The sequence below is a fragment of the Dendropsophus ebraccatus genome, chromosome 3, assembly GCF_027789765.1.
Source record: "Dendropsophus ebraccatus isolate aDenEbr1 chromosome 3, aDenEbr1.pat, whole genome shotgun sequence".
In the NCBI taxonomy this organism is placed as follows: domain Eukaryota; kingdom Metazoa; phylum Chordata; class Amphibia; order Anura; family Hylidae; genus Dendropsophus; species Dendropsophus ebraccatus.
The window spans coordinates 187,133,000-187,148,869 of record NC_091456.1 but is presented as its reverse complement, the minus strand read 5'-3'; the positions used below and the strand labels follow the sequence as shown (position 1 = coordinate 187,148,869).

The window sequence follows — 15,870 nt, the reverse complement described above, 5'->3', positions numbered from 1 at the left end:
TTTGCAAATTATGGTGGAAAATAAGTATTTGGTCAGTAACAAAATTTCATCTCAATACTTTGTTCTATATTCTTTGTTGGCAATGACAGAGATCAAACGTTTTCTGTAAGTTTTCACAAGGTTGGCACACACTGTTGTTGGTATGTTGGCCCATTCCTCCATGCAGATCTCCTCTAGAGCAGTGATGTGTTGGGGCTGTCGCTTGGCATCACAGACTTTCAACTCCCTCCAAAGGTTTTCTATAGGGTTGAGATCTGGAGACTGGCTAGGCCACTCCAGGACCTTGAAATGCTTCTTACGAAGCCGCTCCTTCGTTGCCCTGGCGGTGTGCTTTGGATCATTGTCATGTTGAAAGACCCAGCCACGTTTCATCTTCAATACCCTTGCTGATGGAAGGAGGTTTGCTCAAAATCTCACGATATGTGGCCCCATTCATTCTTTCATGTACCCGGATCAGTCGTCCTGGCCCCTTTGCAGAGAAACTGCCCCAAAGCATGATGTTTCCACCCCCATGCTTTACAGTAGCTATGGTGTTTGATGGCTGCAACTCAGTATTCTTTTTCCTCCAAACACGACAAGTTGTGTTTCTACCAAACAGTCCCACTTTGGTTTCATCAGACCATAGGACATTCTCCCTACATTACCTGCCCACATAACCCACCGCTGCCCGGGCAGCAGACGGTTACGCGGGCAGGTAATGTGTTAGCCGGGCAGCGGTGGGTTATGTAGGCAGGTAATGTATTAGATGGGCAGTGGTGGGTTACGTGGGCAGGTAATGTATTAGTCGGGTAGCGGTGGGGTATATGGGCAGGTAATGTAATAGCCGGACAGTGGTGGGTTACGTGGGCAGGTAATGTATGAGATGGGCAGTGGTGGGTTACATGGGCAGGTAATGTATTAGCCGGGCAGCAATGGGTCACGTGGGCAGGGGCTACATTCTCGCAGTGGAATGAAAATGCTGCGACACTGCAGAGCATCGCAGTGGATTTCGCTGAGGAACTCAGTGTGAAATCTGCTGCAATACATTGGGTGAAACTGGCTTTATTGTGCAAATTCTTAATCCAAGTGGGTCCATGTACCTTGTCCATCTACTTAGTTGGAAATAGCTTATTCACTATTAGAATGCTAAATCAAAGTGATCTGAAGGAGCTGGTAAATCTGCCCACTTGGAAATAGCTTAAGGCCTCATTACATCAAGCGATTATTGGCCGATTATCACCCGTTATCGCTTGGTGTAATGCTGCGTTTATAAGAAACGATTATCGTGCGAATTTGCACGATAATGATCGAATTCAATTGATAATCGTACGTATAAACGCAGCGAACGATCGAACGACGAGTGAGAAATCGTTCATTTTGATCTTTTAACTTGTTCTTAAATCGTCGTTCGTAAAAAAACTTGCTGATCTTTCCATGTAAACAGTCATCGCACGAAAGTCCGCCCAGCCCCCTGCGCCGCCGCTCTGATCGCCCCCGCCGCTCCGGCCGCCAGCATACCTTACCTGCTCCGCGTAGCAGGTGTTCAAAATCCCCGGCTCCCCTCTTCAGTGCATTGATTGGCTGAAGAGGGTAGCCGGGAATTTCAAACGGCTCCTCTTCAGCCAATCGGTGCACGGCAGCACTGATTGGCTGAAGAGGAGCCGTTTGAAATTCCCGGCTCCTCTCTCCAGCCAATTAATGCACGGCAGCACTAATTGGCTGAAGAGGGGAGTCGGGAATTTCAAACGGCTCCTCTTCAGCCAGTCAGTGCTGCCGTGCATTGATTGGCTAAAGAGGGGAGGCGGGAATTTCAAACGGCTCTTCTTCAGCCAATCAGTGCTGAAGAGGAGCACTGATTGGCTAAAGGGGAGCCGTTTGAAATTCCCGACTCCCCTCTTTAGCCAATCAATGCACTGAAGAGGAGAGCCGGGGATTTCGAACACAGGCTACGCGGAGCAGGTAAGGTATGCTCGCGGTAGGGGCGATCAGAGCGGTGGGGGTGGCGATCGGGGCGGCGCAGGGGGCTGCGGTTGACCGGGGGGCCGGGCTGCGGGCGGGCTGTGGGCGTGCGATCTTAAAACGATTGCAAAACGATTTTTCCTTACGATATATCGTACCGTCTAAACGCTGATCGTTATGAAAAAAAAATTGTTACTCCGACATCATTAATCGTACGATCGGGCCAATTATTGTTTCGTGTAAACGCAGCATAATAGGTAGTAATAAAAGGCACCAATCAGCCTACACAATGTCGGCTGATCGTTGTCTTTCAACAGTCTGCTGGCCGTCGCTCCACATACTAGGTGTGGTGGCAGCAGACCATCTATGGGCTGTGCGGCCAATCTGATCATCTAGGCAGCTGCTCCCTACATAGAGAGTGAATAAGCTATTTCCAAGTGAGCAGATGGACAGGGTATGTAGATTCACTTGGTTTTAGACACAACTGTAAGCACACGGCTCCTGTGCAGGTGGAGGGATGTGTGGAGTCACCGCAGGGAAGCTGGAAGACAGCAGGAGGGTTAACCCCTTCAGGACTGGGCAGTTTTGAGTTGTGAGGATGGAGTTTCTTTTTCATTTCTTTGACGCATCAAAATAGCCTGAATGTCTTTATAACTTGTTTGTTTATATCGCTGTGCGGGGTTTGTTGTTTACAGGACAAGTTGTCCTTTTTATTCACATTCTTTATTATCCATTGTCTCATCTTCTCTCCATTCATCTCCCAACACTACAGGATCCTCTGCTGATATCTTCTATATAAGAGACCGACCCATCAACCATGGAGAGAGACAGAGACAAGATGGCCGAGAGAATAATAACCCTCACCCTACACATACTCTTCCTGCTTACTGGAGAGGTGAGGGATTCTGGGAGTGATGTCATCATGACATCATTCTTATCTATGGAATAACAGATGGATAGGACTGGAGAGGTGAGGGATTCTGGGAGTGATGTCATCATGACATCATTCTTATCTATGGAATAACAGATGGATAGGGCTGGAGAGGTGAGGGATTCTGGGAGTGATGTCATCATGACATCATTCTTATCTATGGAATAACAGGACTGGAGAGGTGAGGGATTCTGGGAATGGATGGAGTGATAGTAATGTGTCTCTCCATACACAGGATTACACAGTAGTGAAGAAGTCTTCTAGTGGGCGCTGTGGGGCCCCTGGGTGTGAAGGATGGGAAAGAACCCTGAGCCCAATCCCGGGGTCCCTGATACATGAGGAAATGGAGGAAGAGAAGATCCTAGAAGTCACCAACAAGATGGTGGAGCTGCTGAGTGGGGAGGTGAGACTGTGGCTGCTGGGAATGCTGGGACATTATACAGTAACACCACTGGAGGGGTGGGGGGGATGACTGTGTGATCATTGTGTGTGTCAGGTTCCTATAAGGTGTCAGGACGTGGCGGTCTATTTCTCCATGGAGGAGTGGGAGTATGTAGAAGGACACAAGGATCAGTACAAGGATGTGATGCTGGAGGATCAGCAGCCCCTCCCATCAGCAGGTAATAGGCAGGACTATATACACACCTCTTCTCTGTATTATCTGGATGGAAAGAATGAATTCAGTCTCTGTATGTGTTCCCTCCAGTCAGATCCAGTAAGAGAACAGCACTAGAGAGATGTCCCCGTCCTCGTCTTCATCAGGATCAGGTAGATGGAGATGTTCCCTATGATCTGTACATCCCACCTGACTTCTCCTACTGTCTGATGACTTCTACACTATTTCTCTCACATCTTATGAATCAGGGGGAAGATGGGAACAATAGTAATGCTCCAGAGTCAGATGTGAGCAGTGATGAGCAGTATAAGGAGGACATCACTACAGGGAAGGATCTGAACTCTATTAATGATATAGACATAATGGTAAAAGAAGAGGAGACAGATGACAGCAGTGATGAGCAGTATATGATTGACATCACTACAAGGAAAAATATGAGCCCTTTTGAAGTTACACATATAAAGATGATGAAAGAAGAAAAGGAGACAGATGACAGCAGTGATGAGCAGTATAAGGAGGACATCACTACAGGTAACCGCCCAGGTAAGTAGTGACCACTTTTTTTTGTTCAAGATCCCAAACACAAAGTAGTGTGGAGCGAGCGCTAAAATTATAGAGTGCTTGTTACTAGAGTCGAGAATTTTTCAATGATCGAGTTCGTCACTCCTCATGACCTTTGACCATTATACTTAGTTTAGATGCAGGAAAGGCCTCCGACAAGACCTCATGGCCCTATATTCTCCCAATATATTATAGCTTCTACAGAGTTACGAGTCTCAAAACACAGGAATAGCCAGATATCCCTCCAGGAGAGGAAAGCCTATTGCCAAGGGGGTGACTCCCAGTGGGGAGATCACCAAACCACCCTGATACGTAGCCCCTTAAGTCCAATTCGGTTGCGAGTATTGGAACATAAATAGGGAAATACCTATATGTAGCCAGAGGCTGGCCGGGTCGGTGACATCACTACACCATGTGACTTATGCAGAAGATGACAGAAAAAGCCATGATCTGCTCCCAGTAACGCCATGCTGGTTGGCGTCCAGCAGGTTATCGGTATGTAGGCTTCTAGATTTTTCTCCCTGACACTTCCTGTGGATTGGAACATATCTGATCATTCTTATTATGTTACATAAAAAAGAGTAACTTTCCATGTCTGCAATATGTTTAAGCTTCTATTACTGGGAAATAAGAGAAATGGTGTTTTCTCCTTTGCAGATGATTCTACCAGGAGCTCAGGGGGACATCAGATCTCCTCAGAGGATCATATCACACAAGATACATATGAGGAGCCGACCACTATACCAGATACACTCTCATGCTGTACCCACAGAAAATTTCTTACAGGGGAGAAGGCAGTTTCATGTTTGAAATGTGGGAAACGTTTTACTCTTAAATCAAATCTTGTTGACCATCAAAGAACTCACACAGGGGGGAAACCATTTTCATGTTCAGAGTGTGGGAAATGTTTTCCTAGGAAATCAGAACTTGTTATGCATCAAAGAAGTCACAGAGGGGAGAAGCCACTTTCATGTTCAGAATGTGGGAAATGTTTTACTTACAAATCAATTCTTGTTGACCATCAGAGAACTCACACAGGGGAGAAACCATTTTCATGTTCAGAGTGTGGGAAATGTTTTACTAGAAAATCAGGACTTGTTAGGCATCAAAGAAATCACACAGGGGAGAAACAAGTTTCATGTTCGGTTTGTGGGAAATGTTTTCTTAATAGATCAGGTCTTGTTTTGCATATGAGAACTCACACAGGGGAGAAGCCATTTTCATGTTCGGAATGTGGGAAATGTTTTACTCTTAGATCAAATCTTGTTGAGCATCAGAGAACCCACACAGGGGAGAAGCCATTTTTATGTTCGGAATGTGGGAAATGTTTTACTCATAAATCAAATCTTGTTGAGCATCAGAAAACCCACACAGGGGAGAAGCCATTTTCATGTTCAGAATGTGGGAAATGTTTTAATTCGAAATCAAATCTTTATAAACATCAAAGAACTCACACAGGAGAGAAGCCATTTTCATGTTCGGAATGTGGGAAATGTTTTCATTCGATATCAAATCTTTATAAACATCAAAGAACTCACACAGGAGAGAAGCCATTTTCATGTTCGGAATGTGGGAAATGTTTTAATTGCAAATCAAATCTCTATAAACATCAAAAAATTCACAAAAGGGAGAAGCCATTGTCTTGCTAACAATGAGGTAAATGAATATAAAGAATTCAAAATAATTATGAAGAAAAATCTGTATTTTATAGTAAAATAGTCCAGTTTATAATATAAGTAACTGTACTCACTACACTTACTGACAGCAGCTCCCTGTGTACCTCATAGAGCTACAGTATAATCAGGCTCTCCTCCTCCAGGCTCCGCTGTCCTGCTCTGTGGTGATTCTGTCTTAGATGGCCGTGCCCATGCCCCTCCCCCAGTGTCCTCCATAGGCATATACAGGCTTTAACCCCTTCAGGACCAGGCATATTTTCGTTTCTGCGTTTTATTTTTTTCCTCTCTTGTTTAAAAGGCCATAGCGCTTGCATTTTTTCACCTGTACACCCACATGAGCCCTTATTTTTTGCGCCACTAATTGTACTATACAATGGATGATATCATTTTTCCATAAAATATGCTGTGAAACCAGAAAAAAAATCTTTGTGCAATGAAATTGAAAAAATAAAAGGAATTTGTTTTCATTTTGGGGGATTTCATCTTTACGCCATTCGCCCTATGGTAAGACTGACATGTTATGTATGTTCCTCAAGTCAGTACGATTAAACGATATGTAATTTATATGACTTTTATTTTTTATGACAGCTTTTAAAAAATTAAAACCTTTTAAAAAAAATGTTTAAAATTGCTCTATTCCCATCCTTTATAGCGCTTTTATCCTTTGGTCTATGGGGCTGTGTGAGATGTCATGATCTGTTCTTTCTATTGGTACCTTGCTTGCATATATGCAACGTTTTGATCACTTTTTATTACAATCTTTCTAGATTTGATGTGACAAAAAAATGTACAATTTTGCACTTTGGTAGGATTTTGCACTGACGCTGTTTACCGTGCGAGATCAGGAATGTGATAATTTAACAGTTAGGGCGATTACGCATGCGGTGATACCAAATATGTTTATTTGTTTTATTTATAAAATGGGAAAAGTGGGGTGATTCAGACTTTTATTAGGGGAGGGGATTTTTTATTAATAAAAACTTTTTTTTTTATACAGTAACTTTTATTCCCCCTGTGGGACTTTTATTATTACTGCAGTGACCGCTCATAGATATCACTGCAATATACTTCATACAGCAATAATCGGTCAGATCAGTGCTGTATTACTCTGGTCTGCAACAGATCAGATGAATGGATTGCCGAGCCGGGATCAGCGTCAGTGCCACACTGAGCCCCGTCCGGCTCAGTAGAAGGATCCCCCCTGGGGTTGTCTCTCTGAACCCCCGTTGCCGAGTCGGGATCAGCGTCAATGCGTCAGCAGAAGGGATCTCTCCTAGCAGTCTGTTGTAATCCAGTAACAGCAAATGGTGAGGTCAGCTCAGCACCTGCGAGCAACTCGGACGCACGGGCCCCCGCTCCAACGGCGTAGAACAGTCAAGTAGTAAGACGCTCGTAATTTTATTGCAGTGATCCAAAACAACGCAGACACAGTATGCAGCTCGGTCGGACCCACGCCAACGCGTTTCCGGTATGTCACGTACCCTTAATCATGGCTAACAAGAGAGCCATGTGCACATGTTTAAATACCCAGACTGGGACCTCCCAGAAACAAGGTGGCGTAATGGGTGTATAAATATACAACAAAACGTAACATGTAATTAATAAGTCAAAGGCAATCTGCATGGGATGGCGATATGAATACCATAATAACATGTAGATGAGCACAGACTAATGATAAGACATAATTTACTGATAAATAGAATAATAAAACTTACTGATGTTTATGTATGAGCACTATAGCCAGTTAAAATGTGCACAGACTACTTAGTGTGATTTACTACTAAGCAAAAATAATGGAGATGCTATGCATAAAAATGTTACATTAGTAGTGTAGCAGAAGTTCCCTGCGCAAATTCAGTCCAAAAGGATATATAACTGGTAAATCCAGAAAGCCTCTTTGTTGTTTAAAATTTGCCCAATGTCGCCCCCTCGAGAAGGGAGGCGAACTCGATCAATTGCAAATGGAAAAAGCCAGTGTTTCCATTATGAACTGACAAAAAGTGTCTTGAGGCCCCTGATAAATTGCGGTTGGTACGATGTCCTATGTCGTAGAGATGTTCTATAATGCGTGTTTTAAATTTGCAAGTAGTGCACCCCACATACATTAGGGAGCATGCTGTACATAATATGACATAGATGACATTGGTGCTGTTACAGTTTAGGAAACTCGGAATTTTGAATTGCTTGCCAGAGGAACCACTAAATTGTTTACATGAAAAAATGACTGAACATGTGCGACAGGGATGTTGTCCGCATTTAAAGCAACCTTTGCAGGCTAACCAAGTGACAGGACGTGTAACAGGTGTGTCAGAGGGGGAAAGAATGTCTCCTAGTGTGCGGGCTCTACTAGAGACAACTCGGCATCCCGATTCCAAGATTTGATTTAGTATGGGGTCACCCCGCAGTATGTGCAGATGTTTGTAACTTATGTCTCTGATTTGTTTGAATTGAGGACTGTAGTGACAACTGTAGGGGTGTACTGAGAAGTTGGTTTCTGTTTACTCACTAATAATTCACATCTGTTTTTGTGTTGTCATGTTTTCTGCCCGCTTGAGCATCCAATGTGAATATCCCCTGGCTTTCAGTCTGGTCTGGGTGCATATGCTATCCTCTCGATATGCCTGATCTATGCTGCAGTTACGCCGCATACGTGTGAGTTTGCCCACAGGAATGGACTTGATTGTATGCCTGGGGTGGGAGCTAGTAGCGTGTAGGGTAGTGTTTCCTGACACTGGTTTCCTGTATGAACGTGAAGGTACACCTGTAAGATCTAAGTCCAGAAAAAATCAAGTGAGATTTATGAAAATTGCTTGTAAAGCGGAGACCCATAGAATTGCTATTAACATACTCAAGGAACAGTGGCACGTCAGATTCACGACTCTCCCACACCAACAACAAATCGTCTATGAATCTGGCGTACCACTGGACCGAGTCAAGGAAGGGATTGTCACTAGTGTAAATGAAAATTTCCTCCCAATAGGACATGGTAAGATTAGCAAGGGAAGGTGAATATTTGGCCCCCATTGACACCCCGCTTGTTTGCAAATAAAACACTTGGTCATACCTGAAATACAGTAGCTTATGTATTTTCTTTGCTATAATGAACTTGGGATCACAAGTTAGGGGTCTGTACACTGCTGTATCAGTGAGTTCTCTGTGCTTTTGCCATATAGGTTCCCCTGTCCATGACAGGGGAACATGAAATGAATTCAACACGGCTGGATATTCCTCAATATGTTAGACGGACCTAGTAACTTATCTTTCACTTTCTCCATGACCGCTGGAGATTTAAACCTATGTTCCTGTTCAGACTAGTGGCAAAGCAACGCTGTAGTAACGCCCGGAGGGGCTAGGTACGGGTGTTGGGATGACGCTGTGCACACTGCAGGCGGTTTCCCCCCATGCGGTTCGAGCGAGTGGATTCCCGACCAGAGGAATGACTTCAGTGATGGAGCCGTCCCATTGGTGCCCGACTAGGTACAGCAAAGCACAGCCACAAATCTGTATCTGTTCACACTATGCATTTGTGTGTTATCAGTGGTCTGCTAGGAGAGGTCTATTCATGCATTCATTACCATCTTGCTCAGCTGAGGATCTGAGCCCAGGTCTTGTCTTATACACTATGAGGATTTTCTGGATGCCGTGTATGATTTATTTAACAGTAATTTTTTGTATGGAATGACTTCATCATTTACAAGCCCCTTTATCACGTTTGCTTTTCACTTGAGGGGATATGAGTAGTGTTTTTGTGTATATCAACTCCTTACTGTGGACTCACATGGAGTCACCAGGACACGATGGAGTTAATTTTCACCTGCAAAAAGGACACTTGATGGACACTGCTGCAAACCAATAGAATGTCTTGCTTTTTTGTTTCACTTGTATTTAAAGCTGATTCACATGTTCACTGACCGTGCTTAAAAATGGCGAAGGTTGTTCGCTGAAACGTTGCTCCGGTTTTTCTTTTGTATGCTGCACCTTGCTTTTTGATCACACTTTGTTTGGAATGAATATTTTTTTACATGAAATAAACTCACAAACTTTTTTCAATACCAACGAGTGCTGTGGATTATCTCTTCCTAGATAGATAGATAGATAGATAGATAGAAGATATATAGATAGATAGGAGATAGGACAAAAGAAGAGATATAGATATTGATAATACAGAGGCAGATGAGAGAGAGCACATGTAATCCTACTTCATAAACCAGCAGGGGCACAGGTAGATTTGGAGGAAGACAGCATCCTGGACTCTGCATGGGGGAAGGAGGAGGAGGAGGGAGGTCGCACACAGGCCGTGAAGAGGTGACAGGTTATACAACTTTGTAATGTGTGTTACGTATGTGAATGGCCCCCTTCACCGTGTTTCCCCCACCCACGCTGGATCCGGAAGTGTTGGTGCATTATACTTACCTTATTCGTGTCGACCTCCGTCCGCCATCTTGTGACAATGAAGTTCGAGTCTAGTGTGGGTGGGGGGGAAACACGGGGAAGGGGGCCATTCACATACATAACGCACAATACAAAGTTGTATACCTTTGTAATGTGTGTTATTTTGTGTATAAATGTTTAGCACTGAACTACCCCTTTAACCCCTTAACGACATCAGGCGTAAATTTACGCCCTGATGCCGGTAAGGGAGTTCAGAGCGGGGCCGCGGGGCGGCCCCGCTCTGAACCGCGCCGGTCCCGGGTGCCGCGTGTAGCCCGGGACCGTAGGTATTAGCGGGCACGGTCCGATCGCCGTGCCCGCTAATACAGTAATCGGATGCAGCTGTCAAAGTTGACAGCTGCATCCGATTACCGGACGCAGCGTCATCCCTGGTGTCTAGTGGGGAGATCGCTCCTCCGGGATGTTATCCTGGAGGAGCGATCTCCGTAAATGAAGCCGGCCGGGGACCGCTCCAAGATGGCGCCGTCCCCGGCTCGGCACTCGTTTACTTCCGGCTGCAGCAGCCGGAAGTAAACGAGTGCCTATCTCATGGATCTCTGCAGCATATCTATGCTGCAGAGATCTCAATGAGAGATCCAAGTGTATATACTAGAAGTCCCCCAGGGGGGCTTCTAGTATAAGTGTAAAAGTTAAAAAAAAAATGTTGTTAATAGTAAAAATCCCCCTCCCCTAATAAAAGTCTGAATCACCCCCCTTTTCCCAGGTTATAAATAAAAGTAAATAAATAAATAAATAAATAAACATATTTGCTATCGCCACATGCGTAATCGCCCAAACTATTAATTAATCACATTCCTGATCTCGCACGGTAAATAGCGTCAGCGCAAAAAAATCCCAAAGTGCAAAATTGCGCATTTTTGGTCGCATCAAATCCAGAAAAATTGTAATAAAAAGCGATCAAAAAGTCGTATATGCGCAATCAAGGTAACGATAGAAAGAACACATCATGGCGCAAAAAATGACACCTGACACAGCCCCATAGACCAAAGGATAAAAGCGCTATAAGCCTGGGAATGGAGCGGTTTTAAGTGTCGTATATTTGTTGACAATGGTTTAAATTTTTTACAGGCCATCCGATACAATATAAGTTATACATGTTACATATCGTTTTAATCGTAACGACTTGAGGAACATATATAACAAGTCAGTTTTACCCCAGGGCGAATGGCGTAAAAACACATTTCCCCCAAATAAACAAAATGCGTTTTATTTTTCAATTTCATCACACTTTGAATTTTCTTCTGGTTTCGCAGTGTACTTTATGCAAAAATTCAGCCTGTCATTGCAAAGTACAATTAGTGACGCAAAAAATAAGGGCTCATGTGGGTCTCTAGGTGGAAAAATGCAAGTGCTATGGCCTTTTATGCACAAGGAGGAAAAACCGAAAACGCAAAAATCGAAATTTGCTCTGTCCTTAAAGGGTTAAATCACTAGTGATATGATCAAACGCTGGCAAATGATGGAAAGGCCAAGCCCTTCCATCATATCCCTGAAGAAAGTCAGTGATCTGATCAAATTACAGACCCCTTTCAGGGAAATGATGGAATGGATTTTTATCATTTCCCCTGCAACATACCTCCTGCTCCCCGCTTGCTGTGTTATGCTGCCGATGCTGCCTCCTGCTCCAGGCTCTGCTCCACTGTCTGCCTCCAGTCCCGTGTGCGGTGTGATGCCTCCTGCTCCCCTGTCCGCCTCTGGTCCTGTGTGATGATGCCTCCTGCTCCCGGCTCTGTTCTCCTGTCCGTCTCCAGTTCCATGTGCTGTGTGATGCTGCCTCCTGCTCCAGGCTCTGCTCCACTGTCTGCCTCCAGTCCCGTGTGCTGTGTGATGCCTCCTGCTCCCCTGTCCGCCTCCGGTCCCATGTGCTGTGTGATAATGCCTCCTGCTCCCGGCTCTGCTCCCCTGTCCGCCTCCGGTCCTGTGTGCTGTGTGATGATGCCTCCTGCTCCCCGCTTGCTGTGTGATGATGCCTCCTGCTCCCTAAAAATTATTGTCGTTACTTAATAAATATATAGAGCCAGACGACTTCTCAGTCGTTCATTTCCCTGAAAGGGGTCAGTAATCCAATCAAATCCCTGAATTCTATCATTTCACTGCAATATATGAATTTTTTATGTTTGTACAATTACACTAAAGAATAAGATTCATTATTAATTCCTGGTGACTGGTTCTCTTTAGGCTCCGGCTCAGAGACACCTTTCCAAAAAAAAGTTGTGTTCCATCTTCCACTATGAATAGTATGTGTTTCCGGAAGGACGACAGAGAAATCCAAAAGCCAGAAACAGTATATAGTGTAGTACAGCATAGGGATGGGCGATCAATCGAACTTTAGAATGGAATAGGTTTTTTGTGAAAAACTTAAATTCAAGTCACCTTCAGTCACCCCCATTTCGGGCAGCGAGGTGTTCAGATGGGCGGTCCAGAGAGGTGTGGGGCGGGCAGGTGGTGACCCGCTCCCCGGTCTCTGGATGAGACTGCAGGATAAGGTGATCGCATTGCTGCGGGTGCTGGAGCTGTAGAGCAGGATCGGGCGGTGCAGTGCAGACCCCCGTTACCGCTGTACAGCTCCTGTAATGGCAGCGACACAATCACCTTATCTTGCAGTCCCTGTCGCCTTATACAGAGACCGGGGACTTCCGTGTGTGACAGGGTGAGAGGAGGAGGAGGAGGACAAGAGCTACGTGCTCAGTTGCCCCAGTCCCCTTCAGTCACCCCCAGTCTGCCCCAGTCCCCTACAGTCTGCTCCAGTCCCCCTCAGTCATCCCCAGTCCCCCTCATGTGGAGATCAGAAGTGTTTTAATTTAATAGTTCGTATGATTCCAATAGGTTTGGCCCCCTAGGAGACTTTTATTACTACGGCACTGATCTCTCAGAGATCAGTGCCGTACCGATAAGATCAGGGCAGGATTACAACGGACTGCTGGAGCCCACTGCAATCCATCACCGAGCCGGGATCAGCGTCATTGCAATGCTGAGATCTTGTCAGGTAGGATGAAGGGATCTCCCCCTCCACAAACACATTGCGGGGGAGCGATTCCCCCTTCCACTAGACACCAGGGATGGCTTTGACAGCTGCATCTAAATGGCTATTTAGCCGTGCGCTGCAGAGGGCCCAAACCATCAGCCCTCTCTGCTTCCCCCTAACAGCAGCAGGACAAGCATACTGGTCCTATACAATTAAGGGGTTAAGATTGTTCCCTTATGTTTGTAGTCACTGTTTCGATATGTAGAATAGAATAAAGGTCCAGCAGGTAGTATGACACCATCTCCTGCACACAACACTTCTCACTTCTGTCCCCTTTCCCCTCCAGCTACTCCTCTCTTTTACTTCCATCCTCTATGTATCCCAAATGTTATTTTTGGCCCATTAACTCCTTCCCGCATCAGTCAGTACATTTATGTCCTGATGCGGGACGGGGGTTCAGAGAGACGACCCCAGGGGGGATCTTTCTACTGAGCCGGACGGGGCTCAGTGTGGCACTGACGCTGATCCCGGCTCGGCAATCCATTCATCTGATCTGTTGCAGACCAGAGTAATACAGCACTGATCTGATCGATCATTGCTGTATTAAGTATATTGAAGTAATGTCTATGAGAGATTACAGGGGAGCTAAAAGTTAAAGTATACAGTATAAAAAAAGTGTTTTTTATTAATAAAAAAAATCCCCTCCCCCAATAAAAGTCTGAATCACCCCACTTTACCCATTTTATAAATAAAACAAATAAACATATTTGGTATCGCCGCGTGTCTAATTGGCCTGTTAAATGATCACATTCCTTTTCTCGCACGTTAAACAGTGTAAGAGCAAAATCCTACCGAAGTGCAAAATTGTACATTTTTTGTCACATCAAATTTAGAAAGAAAACGTTGCATATACACAAGCAAGGTACCAATAGAAAGAACAGATCATGACGCCAAAAATTACACCTCCCACAGCCCCATATATCAAAGGATAAAAGCGTTATAAGGATGGGAATAGTGCAATTTTAAACACATTTAGTTTTTTTAAAAAGGTTTTAATTTTCTAAAAGCCATCAGATAAAAAAAAGTCATATAAATTACATATCGTTTTAATCGTACTGACTTGAGGAACATACATAACATGTCAGTTTTACCATAGGGCGAATGGCGTAAAGATGAAATCCCCCAAAATAGAAACAAATTCCTTTCATTTTTTCAATTTCACTGCATATTTTTTGGAAAAATTTGGAAAATATAATCCATTGTAAAGTACAATTAGTGGCGCAAAAAATAAGGTTTCATGTGGGTCTGTAGGTGAAAAAAATGCAAGCGCTATGGCCTTTTAAATAAGAGAGGAAAAAATTAAACTGCAGAAACGAAAATATGCCTGGTCCTGAAGGGGTTAAATCCTGTATATGCCTATGGAGGACACTGGGGGAGGGGCATGGGCACAGCCATCTAAGACAGAATCACCACAGAGCAGGACAGCAGAGCCTGGAGGAGGGGACCCTGATTATAGCTCTATGGGGTACACAGGGAGCTGCTGTCAGTACGTGCCGTGACTACAGTGAGTAATGTTATACACTGGACTATTTTACTATAAAATACAGATTTTCCTTCATAATTACTTTGTATTCTTTATATTTATTTACCTTGATTGTGAGCAAGAAATTGGCTTCTCCCTTTTGTGAGTTCTTTGATGTTTATAAAGATTTGATTTCGAATTAAAACATTTCCCACATTCCGAACATGAAAATGGCTTCTCTCCTGTGTGAGTTCTTTGATGTTTATAAAGATTTGATTTCGAATTAAAACATTTCCCACATTCTGAACATGAAAATGGTTTCTCCCCTGTGTGAATTCTCCAATGGGTAACAAGTTCTGATTTCTGATTAAAACATTTCCCACATTCTGAACATGAAAATGGCTTCTCCCCTATGTGAATTCTCTGATGCATAACAAAAGCTGATCTCTGAGAAAAACATTTCCCACATTCCGAACATAAAAAGGGCTTCTCCCCTGTGTGGGTTCTCTGATGCTCAACAAGATTTGATTTATGAGTAAAACCTTTCCCACATTCCAAACATGAAAATGGCTTCTCCCCTGTGTGAGTTCTCCTATGCATAACAAGAACTGATCTCTTAATAAAACGTTTCCCACACTCTGAACATGAAAATTGTTTCTCCCCTGTGAGAATTCTTTGATGGCGAAGATTTGATTTGTCAGTAAAACATTTCACACAATCTGAACATGAAAATGGCTTCTCCCCTTTGTGACTTCTTTGATGGTTAACAAGTTCTGATTTCCTAGTAAAACATTTCCCACACTCTGAACATAAAAATTGTTTCTCCCCTGTGTGAGTTCTCTGATGGTCAACAAAATTTGATATAGGAGTAAAACCTTTCCCACATTCCGAACATGAAAATGGTTTCTCCCCTGTGTGAATTTTTTGATGGCGAAGAAGATTTGATTTCTGAGTAAAACATTTCCCACAATCTGAACATGAAAATGGCTTCTCCCCTGTGTGAATTCTTTGATGTGTAACAAGCTTTGATTTCTGAGTAAAACATTTCCCACATTCTGAACATGAAAATGCCTTCTCCCCTGTAAGAAATTTTTTGTGGGTAAAGCATGAGGGTGTATCTGGGATAGTGGACGGCTCCTCATATGTATCTTGTGTGATATGATCCTCTGAGGAGATCTGATGTCCCCCTGAGCTCCTGGTAGAATCATC

At 44.0% G+C, this 15,870-nt stretch overlaps 2 protein-coding genes and 1 pseudogene across 3 annotated transcripts in view; 2 read left to right on the top strand and 1 right to left on the bottom strand.

The window, feature by feature from the left end:
- Positions 1-6,605, top strand: part of LOC138787570 (uncharacterized) — an 89,386-nt gene extending 82,781 nt beyond the window's left edge. The window contains 6 exon segments of the mRNA XM_069964917.1: positions 2,741-2,833; positions 3,105-3,272; positions 3,366-3,489; positions 3,576-3,637; positions 3,734-4,028; positions 4,704-6,605. Coding sequence (XP_069821018.1) covers positions 2,741-2,833; positions 3,105-3,272; positions 3,366-3,489; positions 3,576-3,637; positions 3,734-4,028; positions 4,704-5,695 — 1,734 coding nt within the window. The 3' untranslated portion in view covers positions 5,696-6,605.
- LOC138786728 (oocyte zinc finger protein XlCOF6-like) overlaps positions 1-15,870 on the top strand; it is a 622,195-nt gene that overhangs the window by 360,913 nt on the left and 245,412 nt on the right. The gene's annotated exons all lie outside the window — the stretch shown is intronic.
- Positions 14,230-15,870, bottom strand: part of LOC138787569 (zinc finger protein 208-like) — an 84,200-nt pseudogene continuing 82,559 nt past the window's right edge.